The sequence below is a fragment of the Drosophila obscura genome, unplaced genomic scaffold (genome assembly GCF_018151105.1).
Source record: "Drosophila obscura isolate BZ-5 IFL unplaced genomic scaffold, ASM1815110v1 contig_73, whole genome shotgun sequence".
Classification (NCBI taxonomy): domain Eukaryota; kingdom Metazoa; phylum Arthropoda; class Insecta; order Diptera; family Drosophilidae; genus Drosophila; species Drosophila obscura.
Genome location: NW_024542865.1, coordinates 3,088,161 through 3,108,097, shown reverse-complemented (window position 1 = coordinate 3,108,097; position 19,937 = coordinate 3,088,161). Strand labels below are relative to the sequence as shown.

Genomic DNA, 19,937 nt, shown 5'->3' with positions numbered 1-19,937 from the left:
AACCTTCAGCAACAAAAGGACGTTACAATACCCTTTTTATAGTGCTGCAAGCCAAAGTAGAACCAAAGTACACACATCTATTGAAACTTTATGCGACTTGCTAAGCGGATTAAAGTAATTCAAGACTCGAACGATATTCGTCGTATAGGTTTTGATTGGGGAATACAATTCAATGCCTAAAATGTATTCCGTTGACTGCAGATCGACGCGCATCAGCAGATCGAGTTGTGGTTTGTGGCTTTAATCCGATTTGCGGTTCAATTATCCAAAGTTTATGGTTCCATGTTGTTAAAAATATTGTCCTTTTGTCCGTTGTTTATGCTTTGTGCGATTTGTTAGCTTCTGAAATGGCGAAAAAAGTGAAAGCTGCAACGCAATTCCATTGTGTGTGGGGGGGATTAGACCCGGGCTGTCCCGTGTGCTCCGGCTTGAATTGTTCTCCATTGCATTGCAAATAGATTGGATTAGAATTGGAATTGCGTCGTCATCATCATCATCATCCGTGGGAACAGGTCCCTGCCCTCATGCATATTCGTTTATGCTAAATGCTCAGCGATTGCGTCAACTGTTGGAATGCAGCCGCCCAGATGTTAAGTTCTCTGGCGAATGCGAATGGTTATCAAAACTATATATGTAAAACTATTTAAAAGTCTGTCAATTATTCTTCAGCGTGATGTTTAGCCTGTCTTCTAATTAAAGTCTATTTTTTAGGAGCCAACCCATCTCTAGGGATGTTCTTCAAGGCAGTTGAGAGGGAAAAGCGCACGGCTATCTATATCTTATTGAATATCACACTTATCAGCAGGAATTCTTCCTGCAGCCTTCAGTGCAGTTAAAACAAGAATCTTTCGCTCTTAGATGTCTGGCATTTTTTTTTATTTTTTTTTTGGGTGCCAAAGGGAAACCCTATTTTGCATTACTGTCGGAACTCGATATGCAATATGGTTTATGGTTGGTTGATCGCTTGGTTGGGTTGTCTGGGCTGCTGTGTGTATGAATTTCGCCCAAGACGTTATAGACAACTTTGGCTTTGGCGCATTTAAATGAATCGATGAATCGATGCGACGCCTGTGGCTGTGTGGCTCTGGCGGCTCTGGCGGCTGTTGTTGTTTATCAAACTGAAACTGAAAATCTGGTTCCGAGGCAATATATGAATTTAATTCAAACTCAAAGGCGAGTATTCAAATCAGAGTGTTAGGTCGGGTCGACGATGCCTTGGTTGGTGGTAGGGGAAGGGGTTGTGGCTGGGGGTGTTTGGGGGGGGGCAACGGTAGCTCCGAGCGCGCCCCTGTAGTTGTTGTTCTTGGTTTTGGTGCTGGTGCTGTTGCTGGTGGTGGTCGGCCCTCTCGGCCGAAGTCAGGCCGCGCGTGCTGACGAGTATTGGATCCATATGGCGCTATACGAGTATATGTGCTATATACCCACCTATATTGGCTATACAAAAATAATATATATCTATATATACAACATGCCTATATAGCGGCGAGCGACCAAACGAAACGCCAGCCAAGCCAAGCCAAGCCAGGCCAGAGGCGATAAAAGCACCAAGAGATCACCGAAGTAGATCAGTTTAGTTCAGAATTCGCAAACGATCCAAAGGCAACCCCTTAGCTCCAACGACTTTCACCGCTGCACCCTCTACAGCCCAATCGCACCCACAGCAAGCACAGCGGACAGCACACACCCACTCGACAGGCGCAGAGACCGCATTTCTAATGCTCGTCTGGAACGATAAACAGGATACAAACTTCACCTTCATTTGAGGCAGCTGGCAACCTGCAAACAGACGCCCCAAAAACGCGCTGCAAGGAATTCGATTAACGTGGACAACATTTTTTTTTTTTTTTTTGTTTCTTTTGATTTTTTGTTTGGTTTTGTTTTGGTTTCGGTTTTTGTTGAGTGTGTCCAGTGAAACGCCTGCCTGGTGATAATGCCCAGCAGTGTTGCCAACGAGGGCTACCAATTTCAGAGGGCCAATAGCCGCAATCAGCAGAACAGCAGCTGCCCGAGCAGAAGTGCCAGCGGTTCGCCAGCGGCAGTCACCCAGCCGCCCCCCAACAGCGACGATGTCGTCGATGAGGCACTGGCCGAGCTGCAGCTCCAATCGCAGCAGCAACAGCAGCAGCAGCAGCAACAACAGATGCTGCAGCCGGCAGCAGCAATCAAGGGTCGTTCCGGCTGGCAGGTCAAGTCCTCGAAGCTGGCCATCAACACACACAATCACATACGGAACATTGTGGAATCGCTGAAGATCAAACCGAATCCGGAAAAGCCCATGATACCATTGTCCATTGGTGAGTACTTCAAAAAGGGCATCACTGGGATCTTATGTCTTGATTTTGGAAGTAGGTTTTACTTGAGATCAGGAGAATTTAAATTCAAGAGATTTATGCCTCAGAAAGAACCATTGAAACCATTGGAATCCCTATATAGCAATGGAAAAGTATTAAAGAAAAACCCTTGAAATATATCTTAGGATCAGCCAAGATCTATGGGGACTCAAGACTCCACAGAAATTCAGAATTTCTCAGCTTCTGTTTATTTGAAAGAATATTGCATTTATTTTTCATTAGCTCTGGCAAGCCCTGAGACAAAGAATATTTAAATCTATAATTATTTAAGATTCGTTCTCTTGGAGGGATTACATTTATTTTCATTTTAAGTATTTGGTATACCAATTTTTGATGCAAAAATCTATAGCCGATCCATTGGTTTCCTTTAGAATTTACATGGAAATACTAGAAATATCAAACTACCCTTTATATAGTAGGCACATGCACCAGGAGGGGCTACTTTAAAACTATATACATAAGTTGTTGCTCAGTTTTGGGAGATTGCGGGAACCTGTATGCTACCCAGAAGTTTATGTTTTTTGATGTTTATGCTACAAGTTTTTTTTTTTTTTGCCACGGGAATTTATTTAAATATTTTTGGGTCTTGTGTTTGGCATAAATTGATGGAACTTGTTTGGACGATCACGATCAAGACGAAGACTTATATGCATATATAGCATGCATGATCAGTACATGATCAGTGGATCAATGGCACACACCCACAAACTGTAGCCAATCAGCGGTTGGTGGCTGTGAGGTCCTCTCCCTACCGGACTATGCGGAATATGCATAATAATAATAATATGCATTTTTTTTTTTTTTTTTTTTTTTGTTAAAAGCAAAATCGGCGCAAGTTTCTATTTCTGTGCTAAAAATATTCCAGATACCAGATATATATAAAAAAAAAAAAGATCAAACTGTAAGCTTGAAATCTGTTGTTGGTTTCGAAATCGGAATCGATTTCTGATTCTGTTTTTGTCTGTCGCCGCCAGAGGCACGCGCTCTGTATTTTTGTTTCATTTGCGATGGGCAATTTGCATAAAATGTAGTTACACCTGTTTCATGGACTGGGCACTGGGGACTGGGGCCTGGGAGTCAGGGAACCAGAATATTCACTGGACAATAACTGAGAGATAGAGAGAGAGCATAGGGAATTGCCGCAGCTAGAGGCGGAAATAAACGGGTTAATCCCCTGATTTCTCATTTCGCTAAGCTAATCCTAATCTTTTTATTTTCTGCCTTGCAGGTGATCCCACAATTTTTGGCAACCTGAGGGCCGCCGATGAGACCATGAAGGCGGTGCTGCATTCCCTGGAGAGCGGCAAATTCAATGGCTATGCCCACACCCAGGGCCATGAGGCATCCCGTCTGGCAGTGGCCCAGTACAGTGCCCACCAGCGACCGGATGGCGCCATCGAGACGAGCGATGTGGTGCTGTGCAGCGGCTGCTCCTCCGCCTTGGAGTACTGCATCCTGGCGCTGGCCGATCGCGGCCAAAATGTGCTAGTACCGCGGCCGGGCTTCTGTTTGTATCACACGCTTACCGAGGGCCTGGACATTGAGGTGCGTTATTATGATCTGCTGCCCGAGCAGCAGTGGCGCGCCGATCTCGTGCAGCTGGAGAGTCTGATCGATCAGAATACGGCTGCGCTGCTGATCAATAACCCCAGCAATCCCTGTGGCAGTGTCTTCGATGAGAATCATCTCCGTCAGCTGATAGCCATCTGTGAGCGTCACTATCTGCCCATCATCGCCGATGAGGTGAGTCCTGTATGCCAGCTAACTGCTGTGGATATCTCTAATCTGTTTATCCCTCTCGCCGTAGATCTATGAGCACTTTGTGTTTCCCGGCTCCAAGCATTTGGCCGTGAGCAGCCTCACCCGTGAGGTGCCTGTCCTGTCGTGTGGCGGCCTCACCAAACGCTTTCTGGTGCCCGGCTGGCGCATGGGCTGGATCATTGTGCACGATCGCAAGCAGCGACTGGGCAATGCAGTCACCGGCCTGAAGAACATGTGCGGCCGCATTCTCGGCTCGAATACCATCATCCAGGGCGCACTGCCCGAGATACTGGCCAAGACACCGCAGTCCTACTTTGATGGCGTCATCGAGGTGCTCTACGTAAGTCGGCTCGCTTTTATTGGCTCTCTAACAGATTGATGATTGATGATTGACTCTTACTATACAACACAGTCGAATGCCAGTTTGGCGTACAAGCTGCTGAAGCAAGTGCATGGCCTCAATCCGGTGATGCCGAATGGCGCCATGTACATGATGATTGGCGTGAGCATCGAACGCTTTCCGGAATTCAAGGATGACACACACTTTGTGCAGGAGCTGGTCAACGAGCAGAGTGTCTTCTGTTTGCCCGGCAGCTGTTTCCAGTGTCCCGGCTATGTGCGCATTGTGCTGACAGTGCCGCTGGCCATGATCGAGGAGGCCTGCCAGCGCATTGCCGAATTCTGTGAGCGTCACTACAAGAAGAACTACAATACAACGCACTCAAGCAGCTACATTGAGCACGGCCTGCTGGATGGCGCTGAGGAGCTGAGCTTCTGATGTGCCTCGGATGTGTGGGAGCAAAACACTTTTATTAGATGTTCTAGACTACATATAAGTGTATATATATATACTATATCAATCATTTAACTATCCAATATAAGGAGTATTGTCTCAAAAAATTGCTGGAAAAAATTTGAAGCGTCGTCCCCCCCCCCAAAACACACAGAGAAGAGAGCGTCTCTACGGAACGTAACGTGAGGTGAGGTGAGGTGAGGTGAGTGCTACGTACCGCGAGTGTGTGTGTGTGTGCAGGTGTGTGTGTGTGCGAGGGGAACAATATTGAGCAAGTAAATATAGAGAGAGGAGAGGAGAAGAAGTAGGAGTAGGAGTAGAAGTAGGAATAGGAGTAAAAGTAGGAGTAACTTTAAATATAAAACCCAAACCACAGCAGAATAAAATGAAGCACAGCTGCAGGTAGGTTATATCCTAGGAGGAAAGGGAGGGGGAGGGGGAGCGGGAGCGGGAGCGGTGCGGGGGCAGACTTTTTGCCATTCTCTCTCACTCTCTGTCTACATGTGATGCGGATGCATTTTCTTCTCCATTTCATTCTCCATGCGCGCCTCATCTATGCTGGCCACCGAGGGCAGACCGCCCGGCCAATGCAGCAGCTCCTGTTCGTGCTCCATTATCATATTGGCCTCAGCTATAGCGGATCGATAGATCGTTATATAGATAGATTGATAGTTAAATTAGTATTGGCATGGGCTGACCTTGAATGCGATGCAGCTTGCTGCCGTAGGCCCAGTCGGTGTAGTAGCCCATGACAAAGGTGAGTGGCAGGAGTGGTGCCAGCACCGCGAGACGTTTCGCACGCTGATAGTAGCTGGCACAGCCATAGATGGCACTCAAGTAGAAGCCGCCCAGCCAGTAGAAGAGCTCCCTGTGCTGGGCAATGGCCAGTGCCTGTTCCCGCTGCTTGATCTGGTAGTGCATCTGTATCCAGCGCTCCATCTGCCCGTGCAATACATTTTGTGGGGCATTTCATTTCATTTGATTTGATTATGTAAAGCTGAGCCGGCGCTGTGGGCCCGTCTGTCTGTCTGTGTGGACTCACCTTGAGCTCCTGGCAACGTCGATACGCCGGATCATCGTGCTCGGGATGGCCGCTGCCGGAGGTTTTCTTGCACGAGACCGTGGCGCCCATTTTCTGTTGTTTGGTCTGTGTTTTGTTTTTTTTTTTTTGTTTGTTTGTTTGTTTGTTTGGTCCTCGGGTGCCTGCTCCTTGGTTGACTGCCTGCCTGCCGCCCTGGTCCACCAGTTGGTCTGGCTCGGGCCACTAATGTGGAGCGCTGCCACACCGTTGCACTGTCATCGACCCGACCCGTTGCCACAGCGCAGGCGTCGTCTCCGATTGACGCGATTGGGGGTTGCTGCCTTTTTTGACAGCTGCCCCCGATAGCTGCAGAGCTGCAGAGCTGCAGAACTGTCAGTGGTTTAGTTGGCTGACTGTGGCACTGCCTGACTGACTGGCCCTCCCCCCCCAACCACCGAGTCCACGTCCACGTTCAAGTCCGAAATCGGAAAGTCCGTGTGTCCGCCTTCGCCCTCGGCGCGTGTTTAAGTACAAACGAAAAAATAAAAGAAAAAAAAACGGAAACGAAAACGAAAAGAGGTGGCCCCAAGCCCCAAGGCAAACCGATAACCAAAAGTCCAGAATTAAAGTCTGCACAAAGGAGAGGCACACGGTGTGCCACACACATCTTCCACAACTTCCACATCTTCCACGTACGCGCGTGCCGTGTCCTTCGATCGTTGCGTTTCGGTTTCGGTTTCGGTTTCGGTTTGTTGTTTGGTTGTATCATCCTGCTGCTGTGGCTCTGCTTGGTGCATTTTTTGTTTGATTAGCCAGCAAGCCAGCCAGCCAGCAAGGCAGCCAGGGCGCCCAGGCAGGCAGCCAGGCAGGCAGCTTTGCTGCTGGAAGCACAGCCAATGTGGAGGAGCGAGCAGCTCATTAATGTGGCTTCTGTGATAGAAAATCGCGCGAATTTCGCTCTCCTTCTCCGTCTACTTTGCCTGCTACTTACAGCCCCCACATACAGTCACCATACTTCAGTCCATACATAAATCTAAAACGTTCGGAGCGACACACGGGCACATCCAAACGGCAACAAAAAAACAAAAAAAAAAAAAACGGGGCTACAAGGGCCATCCGCCACATACGCGAAAAGTGAGTAGAACTTCTGTCTGCCACGAATTGGGGGGCTATACGAGGGCCATTCGAATATATGAATGGATGTGTATATGTATGTATGCATGTGTGTGTGTGTGTGTGTGTGCAGGTGTTGGTAATGACAATGGGGCCTGCAGAGAGTGAGAGTGAGAGAGAGGCTATCCGCTGATGTATGTATAAGTTTATGTACATTAAGATGGGGCCTGCCTCTGCTCCCTTGGGGGTTGCAAAAAAATCTACTCCAACCGCTAACCACCCACCCACAACTGCCACCCACTGTGGCATGCTATGGTCCGTTACGTGTGTGTGTGTGTGTGAGGTGGCTGATTGCACACGAGTGGGTGTGTGGGTGTGTGTGTGGGTGGGTGGGGTGTGTGTGCACCTTCATAGTGTGCCCCACTGCTGCTACCTGCCTTGGCAGCTGTTCGAAATGTAAATATTGACAAAGGTCTTTGGTCTAATTGCCGCCTGTGTGCCGCCCCCGCCGTTGCCACTGCCGACGCCATGTTTCACGTTCCACTCGTCTCCCGCTCCGCTCTGCACGGGCGTAGAGTGCAAAAAATACAAAAATAAAAAACATCTAAAAAATAATCCAACTGCAAATGATTCACCTTTTTTTGTTGTTGTGTTCTCCTGTCGCTGGCCTGGACACCCACTGCAGTATTTTTGTTTTTTTTGAAGGGTGCACTCGAAGATAATGCCAGCTCTTCAGCAGATTAAATCATGCTTCTAAAGTAATTAAAAAGTCTGGAAAAATGTGAGCAAAAAATGTGAAATAAATGAATGATTCCATGATGTTAATTACCCGTGGATGGAAATGCAAAAGCATGCAGATATCATGGCACCTAAACGGATTAAAATGATTTTGTAACACTGCCGCGGAAGGGAAGGATATCTATGGGGCAGCTTTGGAGCTACTTTGCTACTATGGCAGCCATTAGATAGAGTCAGCACATTTATTATATGCAAAATGCCGCAAGTTTAGTTGGACTATTTTTAGCCAGCCAAAAAGTTTTACATAAAAAAAACTTATTTTTTGATCATTAGTTCCTTTGGCAGCTATATGAAATGGTCAATTGATTTGGTTTATTTTTAAGTGGCTTATGTAATTAAACTATCTAAAGTTTTGTTGGATTATATTCAGTAACAAAAAAGTTATCCATGGAAATTATTTTATTTATCCGATAGTTTCTATGGCAGCTCTAGACGATATAGTCATTTAATTTGCTTAATTTTTGAATGGTTTATTTGAACTAATAAAAACAAATCTAAATTTTGGTTGGATTATCTGTGAAAATAAAAAAGATTTCCCGAAAAACACTTATTTTTTTTTATCGTTAGTTTATATGGCAGCTATACGATAAAGTCCATCGATTTGGTGTATTTATTATTCAGTTTATTTTGTGACTTTTTTTTTCTGACTAAACTCAATGTTGGTTTATGTGGAGAAACAAAAACGTTTTCCATATAAATTAATAATTTTTGCAGCATATTTTGTATAGATTTTCTATGTACTTTAATGATGCCATATAAACCCCTGATGCGAAATGGAATCGTAATTTATTTATTTATATTGGGTTCGGCTGCCATGTAAAATATATGTCAAACTTATGCTTAGCTATAGCTGCGAGGCCTTAAGCTATTATTAATTTACAAATTATATTTATTATTTATTTATTTATTATTTATTTTTTTATTATTTATTTATTATTATTTATTATTTATTTATTTATTATTATTTATTTAATTATTATTTATTTAATTATTTATTTATTTATTATTTATTTATTTATTATTATTTATTATTTATTTATTTTTATTTTATTATTTATTTATTATTTATTTAAGTATTATTTATTTATTTTTATTTATTATAGATTATAATATTTTAAAGCAAGCAGCAATTAAATGCAATGCAATCGTATTTAAATTTGGGTACGGTTAATATTGGATGGTGTTGTAGGGTATCGGATTATCAATTTTCAGTTTAATATTGTGAGAGTGGAGATCAAAAAGGAACTGTAGAGGTAGGCCTAGTGGGAAAAAGAGAAGTTCTTAGTGGGTGTAGGTATATAGAATACTCGTATATATATGTGCCCAATCTTGTGCCTACTTTGATGCAACCCATAAATGCTTTATTCTCTTCTCTTTTCTCTTCTTTTTTTCATTAACTAATAAACATTTTCGCTGCTCCTTTTGTTCTTTTGCAGCGACAATAATAAGTTACGGACCGACCAGGGGGCAGGATGCGCCGCTTGAATGATTGACCGCCTTCAGATTCGTCGCTTGGGTGCAGCTGCTAGAAACAAACGCGCAGGAGGAGGAGGAGGCGGTGCAGGGCCGGGCGTAGCAGCAGCAGCAGCCGGAGCAGCAGCAGCAGGAGCAGCAGGTGCATCTGGTTCAGCAGCAGCAGCAGCAGCAGCAGCAGGAACAGCAGGTGGCAGCGGCGGAGGAGGCATCGCCACCAGCAGTAGCGGCGGCGTCGGCGTCGGCGGCGGCGGCGGCAGCTTCCATTCCCGTTCGCATTCGGCCAGCGGTATTAATACGCCGGCAACGGCCAGCACCAGCTCCTCCAGCGGCAACAGCTTGACCCCCCAGCAGCAGCAACAGCAGCAACAGCAGCAGCACCCAGCACACGCTCATCCACTAACCCATCCGCACCACCATCCACACCCGCATCCACATCCACATCATCATCCGCATCCACATCCACATCCTTTGCATTCGCATCCCCACCAGCAGCATCCGCATCCCCATCCGCATCCGCATCCCCATCCCCATCCACACCTGCGGCACACGCAGCAGGCGGCGACCGGCAGCCAGTTCACCTTCAATCCCTCGCCCGGCAGCAGTCCTGGCAACGGACTGCCAGGAGCTCGCCAGGATGCGGCCAGCGCGCTCAACAGTCCAACGACCATTGTGAACTCGGGCAGCGGGAGCGGCGGCGGCAGCAGCACCCTCGCCTACGGGATGCAGCAGCCGCTGCAGCAGCAGCAGCAGCAGGCCGGCGGCTCATCGACCACGGCGGCCCCATCCACCACGGGGCTGGGCAGCAGCCAGGCCGCCATCAGTGGGCACAATAATGGCGCCGGACTCGGTATGGGTCTCGGTATGGGGCCGGCCGCCGGAGGAGTCGGAGTCGTTGGCGGCGGCAGCGGCGGCGGCGGCGGTGGCGGTGGCCTCAATCTGCTCGGCGGCATCGGTGGCCTTGGCGGCATGGGTGTGGGCATGGGCGGCAGTGCCGCCGCCGCCGGCCTGGGCATCTGCGGTGGCATTAGCAGCACCGTCGGCAGTGCGGCCATTACGGGAGTGCCGCCCATCGGCCTGGGCATTGCGACCGGCATTGGTAACAAGATAATGCTGGGACGCAAACAGAGCCTCAAGGGCGGCGAGCCCTTCCTGGCCGACTACGGGCCGGAGGAGTCACTCAATGAGAGCGCCGACATTGAGTGGGTCAACAAGCTGTGGGTGCGCCGCCTGATGCGTCTCTGTGCCTTGGTCTCGCTGACCTCCGTATCCCTAAACACGCCCAAAACCTTCGAGCGTTACCCGTCGCTGCAGTACATCACATTCTGCTCGGACACGGCCGTCACGCTGCTCTTCACCGCCGAAATGATAGCCAAAATGCACATACGAGGTGTGCTCCATGTGAGTACATACTTGCCCCATGCCCCATGTTTCCCTGAACCTCCCCCCGTGTTTGGTGTGTCTTGAAATATATAATTCCGTATCTATTGACAGGGTGAGGTGCCTTATCTGAAGGATCATTGGTGCCAGTTTGATGCTTCCATGGTGAGCTTCCTGTGGATCTCCATTATACTGCAGATCTTCGAGGTGCTCGAGATAGTTCCCAAGTGAGTGTGTTCCTTCAAGTTGTGCTTTATGCTATAGGCGAGTGTGCCCGTCGAGTGGATACTCGTTGCTCGCCAACACTCGTTGCAGTCACTCGTTGCCGTCACTCGTTGCCGTCACTCGTTGCAGTCACTGGTTGTAATCACTAATTTGTATTATTTTTTTTCGCATATCTTATATCCCACAAATTCAAGAGATATATCTATGGGATATATCGAGTGGGATACTCGTTGCAGTCACTCGTTGTAAATACTAATTTTTTGATTATATTTCCCATATCTTATATCCCACAAATTCAAGAGATACATTAATCCATTTGATATATGTATATCGAAAGGCTACTCGCTGCAAACACTCGTTGCAGTCACTCGTTGTAATCACTAATTTTCATTATATTTCCCATATCTTATATCCCACAAATCCCAGAGATATATATCCATGTGAAATATCGAGTGGTTACACGCTACAATCACTCGCTACATTTGTTACTCGGTTGTTAACAGCCATTTATATGCCATTTGCACATTTGGTACTCCAAATTGTTGATTCATAGAACAGAACTTTTCTCACATATATTTCTCGAATTTCTATAGGTTTTCCTACCTCTCCATTATGCGTGCCCCACGGCCACTGATAATGATCCGCTTTCTGCGTGTCTTCCTTAAGTTTAGCATGCCCAAGAGTCGAATCAACCAGATCTTCAAGTGAGTATTTTCCCCACATATGTATGTACCTCAAGGAGTATTTCAATCTATGCTGTGTTTTTCCTTCTTCTTCGTCTTCTTGTATATAGACGATCGAGCCAACAGATATATAATGTAACGCTATTCTTCCTGTTCTTCATGTCCCTCTATGGACTGCTGGGCGTTCAGTTCTTTGGCGAACTGAAAAATCACTGTGTGATGAACAATACGGAAAATGATCTGCTGGGCAGACCGTAAGTACATATTCTCTGCACATAAAATATATATAATTAATATTTTTTTTGGCAGAGTTTTGACCATCAATTCGCTGGCCATACCGGATACATTTTGTTCAATGGATCCGGACTCGGGCTATCAATGCTCGCCGGGTATGCGGTGCATGAAAATGGATTTCCTTAGCAGCTATGTGATTGGATTCAATGGTTTCGAGGATATTGCCACAAGCATCTTTACGGTGTATCAGGCAGCCTCGCAGGAGGGCTGGGTGTTCATCATGTACCGGGCCATCGACTCGCTGCCAGCCTGGCGGGCAGCCTTTTACTTTAGCACAATGATCTTCTTTCTGGCGTGGCTGGTGAAGAACGTGTTCATAGCCGTCATCACGGAGACCTTCAACGAGATACGTGTGCAATTCCAGCAGATGTGGGGCGCCCGCGGACACATCCAGAAGACAGCCGCCTCACAGATACTCAGCGGCAATGACTCCGGCTGGCGTCTGGTTACCATCGATGATAATAAGCATGGCGGGCTGGCGCCCGAGACATGCCATGCCATACTGCGATCGCCGTACTTTCGCATGCTCGTGATGACTGTGATCCTGGCCAATGGCATTGTGACGGCCACCATGACGTTCAAGCACGATGGACGGCCGCGATCGGTGTTCTATGAGCGCTACTACTACATCGAGCTGGTGTTCACCTGCCTGCTCGACCTGGAGACCCTATTCAAGATCTATTGCCTGGGCTGGCGGGGCTACTACAAGCATTCGATACACAAATTTGAGCTGCTGCTGGCGGCGGGCACCACGCTGCATATTGTGCCCATGTTCTATCCGTCCGGACTGACATATTTTCAGGTGCTGCGCGTGGTGCGCCTGATCAAGGCCTCGCCGATGCTGGAGGGTTTCGTCTACAAGATCTTTGGGCCGGGCAAGAAGCTCGGCTCGCTGATTATCTTCACCATGTGCCTGCTGATCATCAGCTCCAGCATTTCGATGCAGCTGTTTTGCTTCCTGTGCGACTTTACCAAATTCGAGTCGTTCCCGGAGGCGTTCATGAGCATGTTCCAGATCCTCACCCAGGAGGCCTGGGTGGAGGTTATGGACGAGACAATGATACGCACCAGCAAGACCCTAACGCCGCTGGTCGCCGTCTACTTTATACTGTACCATCTGTTTGTCACCCTCATTGTGCTCAGTCTGTTCGTGGCGGTTATTTTGGATAATTTGGAACTGGACGAGGACATCAAGAAGCTGAAGCAGCTCAAATTTCGTGAACAAAGCGCCGAAATCAAGGAGACGCTGCCCTTTCGCTTGCGCATCTTCGAAAAGTTTCCAGACTCACCGCAAATGACGATATTGCATCGCATACCCAATGATTTTATGCTGCCGAAGGTACGTGAGAGTTTCATGAAGCATTTCGTTATCGAACTGGAAACGGAGGATCCATCGCTGGTGGAGAGCTGCAAGCGGCCCATGTCCGAGTGCTGGGAATCGAATGTGGTCTTTCGCAAACAGAAGCCCGTCCGCATAATGAATAAAACGGCGAAGGTAAGGGCTGCCGGCAGCAGTCTACGCAAGCTGGCCATTACGCATATCATCAAGTGAGTAGAAGAGTCCCCCAGACCCCCAGACCCCCCATCCTCCCTCCCATCTGATAGCTTAAGCTAAAGTCTAATTCTAATCCTCACTCTCTCTCTCTGCAAACCCCCATTTTTAGTGACAGCAATAATCAGCGCTTGATGCTCGGCGACTCGGCCATGCTGCCTGTGGTTGGCACCAAGGGTGGCGGTGGCCTCAAATCGCAGGGCACCATCACCCACTCAAAGCCGTGGCGTGTCGATCAAAAGAAGTGAGTAGCTCTGGGCCCCCCATGGCGTTTTGATGTGTGTCCACTACCAATCCACAGATTCGGCTCACGTTCCATACGTCGCAGCGTGCGCTCGGGCTCCATCAAGCTGAAGCAAACGTACGAGCATCTGATGGAGAATGGAGATATAGCGGCCGCGCCAAGGGCCAATTCGGGTCGGGCGCGGCCACACGACTTGGACATTAAGCTGCTGCAGGCAAAGCGACAGCAGGCGGAGATGCGACGCAATCAGCGTGAGGAGGATCTACGGGAGAATCATCCGTTTTTCGATACGCCGCTGTTTCTGGTGCCGCGTGAGAGTCGCTTTCGCAAGATATGCCAGAGGATTGTGCATGCGCGCTACGATGCACGGCTAAAGGATCCGCTGACGGGCAAGGAGCGCAAGGTTCAGTACAAGAGTTTGCAGTAAGTTCAGACGGCCAGACAGCCAGCCCACCCACCCAGCCAGCCAGCCAGCCAGTCAGTCAGTCAGACAGCCAATCAGTGCAAAGAAATATCAATTTTATATTTAATTTCATTCATTGTTTATTTGTTTGTTTGTTCTGTCCATAGCAACTTTCTGGGCCTGGTCACGTACCTGGACTGGGTGATGATATTCGCCACAACACTCTCCTGCATCTCGATGATGTTTGAGACGCCCAACTATCGGGTGATGGATCATCCAACGCTGCAGATAGCCGAATATGGCTTTGTTATATTTATGAGTCTTGAGCTGGCACTCAAGATACTCGCCGATGGTTTATTCTTTACGCCCAAGGCATATATCAAGGATGTGGCAGCGGCACTCGATGTGTTCATCTATGTGGTATCGACATCGTTTCTATGCTGGATGCCACTCAATATACCAACAAATTCGGCAGCACAGCTACTCATGATCCTGCGCTGTGTGCGTCCCCTGAGGATATTCACCCTGGTGCCGCACATGCGCAAGGTCGTCTATGAGCTGTGTCGCGGCTTCAAGGAGATACTATTGGTATCCACGCTGCTCATACTGCTCATGTTCATCTTTGCCAGCTATGGGGTGCAGCTATATGGCGGCCGGCTGGCCCGCTGCAACGATCCCACAATACCGAGGCGTGAGGATTGTGTTGGCGTATTCATGCGCAGAGTTTTTGTTACGAAAATGAAGCTGACACCGGGTCCCGATGAGTCCTATCCGGCGATGCTGGTGCCCCGGGTCTGGGCCAATCCCCGGCGCTTCAATTTCGACAATATCGGTGATGCCATGCTGACTCTCTTCGAGGTGCTCTCCTTCAAGGGTTGGCTGGATGTGCGCGATGTGCTCATCAAGGCTGTGGGTCCGGTAAGCATATACCCCACACTCTCACTCTCTCTTGCTCTATTTCTTACTATTATTTTTGGTTCTGCTGCTTGTTGCCAGGTCCATGCCGTCTACATTCACATATACATTTTCTTGGGCTGCATGATTGGCCTGACGCTGTTCGTGGGCGTGGTCATTGCCAATTATTCGGAGAACAAGGGCACTGCTCTGCTCACCGTCGACCAGCGACGCTGGTGTGACCTCAAGAAGCGACTGAAGATTGCCCAGCCGTTGCACTTGCCGCCGCGACCCGATGGACGCAAGATACGTGCCTTCACCTATGACATAACGCAGCACATCATCTTCAAGCGTGTGATTGCTGTGGTGGTGCTGATCAACAGCATGCTGCTGTCCATAACGGTGCGTCAGGGCAGGCTCAGGGCAGGGTCCAGGGCATTGTATATCTATATCTAACTCCCTCTGTATTTATTTTATTTATAGTGGATCAAGGGCGAGGTGCATACGGAACGTCTGGTGATCGTCAGTGCGGTATTGACCATTGTCTTTGTGGTTGAGGTGGTGATGAAGAACATTGCCTTTACACCGCGCGGCTATTGGCAATCGAGGCGCAATCGCTATGATCTGCTCGTCACCGTTGCTGGCGTCATTTGGATTATATTACAAACGATATTGAGGGTAAGTTTTTTTTTTTATTAATTTTTCCATTAACTTGCTCATCCATTCACCCCGTCCTTTGGCTGGGCAGAATGATTTGTCGTACTTCTTTGGCTTTATGGTGGTCATTTTGCGCTTCTTCACCATCACCGGCAAGCACACCACACTGAAGATGCTCATGTTGACCGTGGGCGTGTCTGTATGCAAGTCCTTCTTCATTATATTTGGCATGTTTCTGCTGGTATTCTTCTATGCGCTGGCAGGGACCATACTCTTTGGTGAGCCATTCAAACAGACAACGAATTATAGCCGCCCCATATTCATATACCTCTCTTCTCTCTCTCTCTGTCTCTCTCGCTTGTATCCAGGCACCGTGAAGTATGGCGAGGGCATTGGCAGGCGTGCTAATTTCGGCTCACCGGTGACCGGTGTGGCGATGCTCTTTCGCATTGTCACTGGCGAGGATTGGAATAAAATCATGCACGACTGCATGGTACAGCCGCCATACTGTACGCTGGGCAATAACTATTGGGAAACGGATTGTGGCAATTTCACCGCCAGCCTAATATACTTTTGCACCTTCTACGTGATCATTACGTACATTGTGCTCAATCTTTTAGTGGGTAAGTGGTGTTCGTAGCTCTGACCAACAAATTACTTTAAATTAAATGCATTTATTGTATTTGCTGGCAGCCATTATCATGGAGAACTTCTCGCTGTTCTATTCGAATGAGGAGGATGCCCTGCTCTCGTATGCGGATATAAGAAATTTTCAGAATACCTGGAACATTGTCGATATACATCAGCGGGGCGTGATACCAGTGCGGCGTGTTAAATTTATATTGCGACTGCTCAAGGGACGACTCGAATGTGATCCGCAAAAGGATCGCCTGCTGTTCAAGTACATGTGCTATGAGCTGGACAAGCTGCACAATGGCGAGGATGTCACCTTTCACGATGTCATCAAGTGAGTAGTCCTTCATGGTGTTTTGCATTTAAATTTGAAATTTAAATTGAATTTTGGCAGCATGCTAAGCTATCGCTCGGTGGACATACGCAAGGCACTGCAGCTGGAGGAGCTGTTGGCGCGCGAGGAGTTCGAGTACCTGGTGGAGGAGGAGGTGGCCAAAATGACCATACGCACCTGGCTGGAGGGCTGCCTCAAAAAGATTAGGGCCCAAAATGCAAGCGTAAGCACGGCGACATTCTCTGTTTCTTTTTCTTTTGTTAATCTTGTGCCACACACACACAAAATAGAAGCAACAAAACTCACTGATTGCCGGTCTGAGGGCGACCAATGAGCAGCCGGTGATGCGGCCGAATGTGCAGGAGGATAAGGCGCCCATTGGAGCGGCGGATAAGTCGGCCATTAGCACAATCAGCGGCGCTGTTGCCGGCACCTGTCCGCCAACCAGCGATGCCTTCTCGCCCACCTTCAGTTCGACGGAGAATGAGGAGAAGGATGGCAGCAGCAGTGTCGTGGCCCTGTCACACTCCGAGCCCATTGCGGTGGCGGTGGCGGTGGCGGCCCCAGTGCCACAGTCGGCCGCACGTCATGCGATGGCGGTGGGCAAGCGTGCCTATGCCCTCAATCGTTCCGATTCGACGGGCAGTTCGGCGGGCCGCAAATTCCTGGCGCCCACCTCCAGTGATCCGCAGCAGCGATCGACGCTCAGCGACAAGGAGCGGCTGCATATCAGCAGTCAGCAGCGCAAGAAGAACTCGATGACCACGCTGCCACATGCGGGCCAGCTGGGCCAGCTGGGCGGCAAGCAACGTGGCGGGCTTGGTGGCGGCGATGCGGCCAGCAAGTCGGCCAGTTTCTTTGCCCAGATGAATAGCGAAATGGGCCAGTTCCACTATCCGACAATAAACGCTGCAGCCGCCTACGGCCATGGCCTCGATCAGCATCAGCATCAGCATCATTATCATCAGCAGCAGCAGCATCAGCAGCATCAGCATCAGTATCATCATCAGCAGCAGCTGCAGCACCAGCATCAGCTCCAGCACCAGCTCCAGCACCAGCACCAGCATCAGCTCCAGCATCAGCAGCATCCACATTCGCATCAGCATCAGCATGGCGGGACTAGTGGTGGCGGTGCCATCGGCAGTCCCTCGGCCATGATGAGCCAAATGATCGGCGGCAGTGGTGGCAAGCTGTTGCCATTCAACAATCAGGCGAATGCCGTCTACGAGGTGCACGACTGGTGGCAGGAGCAGGTACTCTGCACCCAAACCAGCGACGATGAGATCTAGCCAATTGCGGTAGGGTAGGGGGGGGGGGGCCGATATCCGGCAGCTGGATAAGATCGTGTAGTCCAATCCCGGAGCCTATTAACATTATAAACTAGTGGCCTAGAGTTTTATATATATACAGAATAGAAACACAAATGAAAATGCCTAAATGTAAGGAAGTATCCGAGGCCTGAGAACGGTTAACACTTTACCATTAATTACGATTATATAGCTGATAGCGGGTATAGCGGATATATATACATATATATATAGTGTGGAAGAAGACATGGCAGACAAACAAAACAAAAAAACAAAACAAAAAAAAACAAAAACAAAAAACAAAACCCACAATTAGTTTCCATGTTCTGTTGTTGTTTGTGCGCTAGAATGGATCAGTCTTTGTTATAGCTTAAATATATACAAAGAGATATACAACATACATATATATGTATATAAATATATATTATATATATATAGCAATATATGCGCAAAAAAGGATGCAAAGTATGAGGGTTATAGTGCAAATTTATATAGCGAGCGAGCGAGCGAACGAAGGCATAGAATTTTGTCAACAAGCCAAACTAAAAATAAAAAAAATAACAAAACAAAACAAAACAAAAACAAAAACCAAAAACAATTCACTAAAATTAAAACTAAAACTCTTATATAGAAAATCAATAACCCCTCGCCCCACCCCACCCCCATTCCAAGGATGCCAATATTTATACTAAAAAAATACTAGATTCTAGATAGACAAGAACAAAAAAGAAAAAGAAAAGAAAAACAAAACAAACGAACATATGCCGTGCACGCTCGAAAGGGTGAACACAAACAAAACAAAACAAAACAGAATAGAAGTGAACCGATTCAAAAAGCAAAAAACAAAACAAAAAACATTAGTTATGCGTTTTATATTACATATAGCCTCATAATACCTCATAGCAAAAATGGCCTGGCAGGCAGTTCCTGGCCTCCAAAACAAATACAAAAACAAAAACAAAATAAGCAGTGCAGAAACTGTTACAGAGCAACAGCGCTGTTAATACAACAGCGTTAACAGCCTGTTAGGGCGCTCTGCATTAACAGCCTGTTAGGGCGCTCTGCATTAACAGCCTGTTAGCGCGCTCTGCATTAACAGCCTGTTAGCGCGCTCTGCATTAACAGCTTGTAACGGCGCTTGCTTAGAGCTCTGCATTAACAGCTTGTAACAGCGCTCGCTTAGAGCTCTGCGTTAACAGCCAGTTACAGCGCGCATATATATATATATATATATATTAAAGCCATGGGTAGCCCACATGTTAATATTATTATGTCTGCTTAAAAGCATACAAACATACATACAAACATACATATATGTATACATAGTATATGTTGTTCCCTCAGTTGTACAGCCCCTCGCCACTCTGTAACAGTGTGTGTGTGTGGGCGGCTGTTATCTTACCTCAGACCCTATTTTGCTGCAAAACGTAACACCAATGATCGTAAAAAAACATTAACTAGGATCATATACGAGATATATAGCTGCCATAGGAATACCATACACCATAATCGGATTGGGATAATGGATGATTGGAGGATAAGAATTTTAAAATGAGAATAACTTTTTAGTTATTTCAAATAAAGACGGAAAGTAAAGTAATTCAATCAAAGTTTACAAGTTGTAGAACAAACAAACAAATGAAAAAAAAAAACAAAAACAAAAAAAAGGACAAAAAATAACTCGTAAAGCGTAAAAATCAGATAAATCAAAAAACTGTGGGATCCAGTGTTGTAAGGAATCCTATATAGAATCTATCTAGATAAGAACGATAAGGATAGTAACTGCCACGAAGTGTAAGCCTTCATTAATTACTTTAAATTGAATTCGCAACGCACAAATGTTTGCAATAATTGAGAAAAACAAAAACAAAAAAACCAAAAACAAAAAAATAAAAAAAAAATAATTGTCAAAGCACAAAAACAACAACAACAACAAGTTCGAAGACTGTACCCTTGTGTTACAAAATCATTGAGAAGAAAACAAAAAAAAAAAAACGAAATGAAAAAGGATAACAGTTTAT

General features: G+C 47.2%; 3 protein-coding genes across 3 annotated transcripts; 2 read left to right on the top strand and 1 right to left on the bottom strand.

The window, feature by feature from the left end:
• Positions 1–1,537: 1,537 nt before the first annotated feature.
• Positions 1,538–4,995, top strand: LOC111065253 (tyrosine aminotransferase). The gene is made up of 4 exons (XM_022353321.2): positions 1,538–2,294; positions 3,580–4,094; positions 4,159–4,452; positions 4,525–4,995. The coding sequence occupies exons 1-4, from the start codon at positions 1,931–1,933 to the stop codon at positions 4,888–4,890; spliced, it is 1,539 nt and encodes a 512-aa protein (XP_022209013.2). The 5' UTR covers positions 1,538–1,930; the 3' UTR covers positions 4,891–4,995.
• Positions 4,996–5,151: 156 nt separating this feature from the next.
• LOC111065261 (plasminogen receptor (KT)) lies at positions 5,152–6,168 on the bottom strand. Its single transcript, XM_022353341.2, has 3 exons — positions 5,948–6,168; positions 5,604–5,844; positions 5,152–5,536 (listed from the first exon to the last, which is right to left on the bottom strand). The coding sequence occupies exons 1-3, from the start codon at positions 6,035–6,037 to the stop codon at positions 5,403–5,405; spliced, it is 465 nt and encodes a 154-aa protein (XP_022209033.1). The 5' UTR covers positions 6,038–6,168; the 3' UTR covers positions 5,152–5,402.
• Positions 6,169–6,919: 751 nt separating this feature from the next.
• Positions 6,920–18,714, top strand: LOC111065262 (sodium leak channel non-selective protein). Its single transcript, XM_022353342.2, has 17 exons — positions 6,920–7,060; positions 9,274–10,711; positions 10,805–10,917; positions 11,509–11,619; positions 11,709–11,852; positions 11,908–13,440; positions 13,557–13,688; positions 13,746–14,111; positions 14,259–15,009; positions 15,088–15,387; positions 15,469–15,663; positions 15,734–15,920; positions 16,011–16,265; positions 16,336–16,609; positions 16,670–16,832; positions 16,900–17,618; positions 17,733–18,714. Exons 2-17 carry the CDS (start codon positions 9,323–9,325, stop codon positions 17,896–17,898), a joined length of 6,798 nt encoding a protein of 2,265 aa, XP_022209034.2. The 5' UTR covers positions 6,920–7,060; positions 9,274–9,322; the 3' UTR covers positions 17,899–18,714.
• Positions 18,715–19,937: the final 1,223 nt, after the last annotated feature.

Excerpts from the sequence above, each read along its gene's own strand:
- LOC111065253 (XM_022353321.2), top strand. The coding sequence starts at position 1,931 with ATGCCCAGCAGTGTTGCCAACGAGGGCTACCAATTTCAGAGGGCCAAT. Across the intron at positions 4,095-4,158 it reads TGCCCATCATCGCCGATGAG|ATCTATGAGCACTTTGTGTT; the intron begins GTGAGTCCTGTA and ends CTCTCGCCGTAG. Across the intron at positions 4,453-4,524 it reads GCGTCATCGAGGTGCTCTAC|TCGAATGCCAGTTTGGCGTA; the intron begins GTAAGTCGGCTC and ends TATACAACACAG.
- LOC111065261 (XM_022353341.2), bottom strand. The coding sequence starts at position 6,037 with ATGGGCGCCACGGTCTCGTGCAAGAAAACCTCCGGCAGCGGCCATCCC. Across the intron at positions 5,845-5,947 it reads GACGTTGCCAGGAGCTCAAG|ATGGAGCGCTGGATACAGAT; the intron begins GTGAGTCCACAC and ends TTGCACGGGCAG. Across the intron at positions 5,537-5,603 it reads CAAGCTGCATCGCATTCAAG|CTGAGGCCAATATGATAATG; the intron begins GTCAGCCCATGC and ends GATCCGCTATAG.
- LOC111065262 (XM_022353342.2), top strand. The coding sequence starts at position 9,323 with ATGATTGACCGCCTTCAGATTCGTCGCTTGGGTGCAGCTGCTAGAAAC. Across the intron at positions 10,712-10,804 it reads ACATACGAGGTGTGCTCCAT|GGTGAGGTGCCTTATCTGAA; the intron begins GTGAGTACATAC and ends ATCTATTGACAG. Across the intron at positions 16,610-16,669 it reads ACCTTTCACGATGTCATCAA|CATGCTAAGCTATCGCTCGG; the intron begins GTGAGTAGTCCT and ends GAATTTTGGCAG.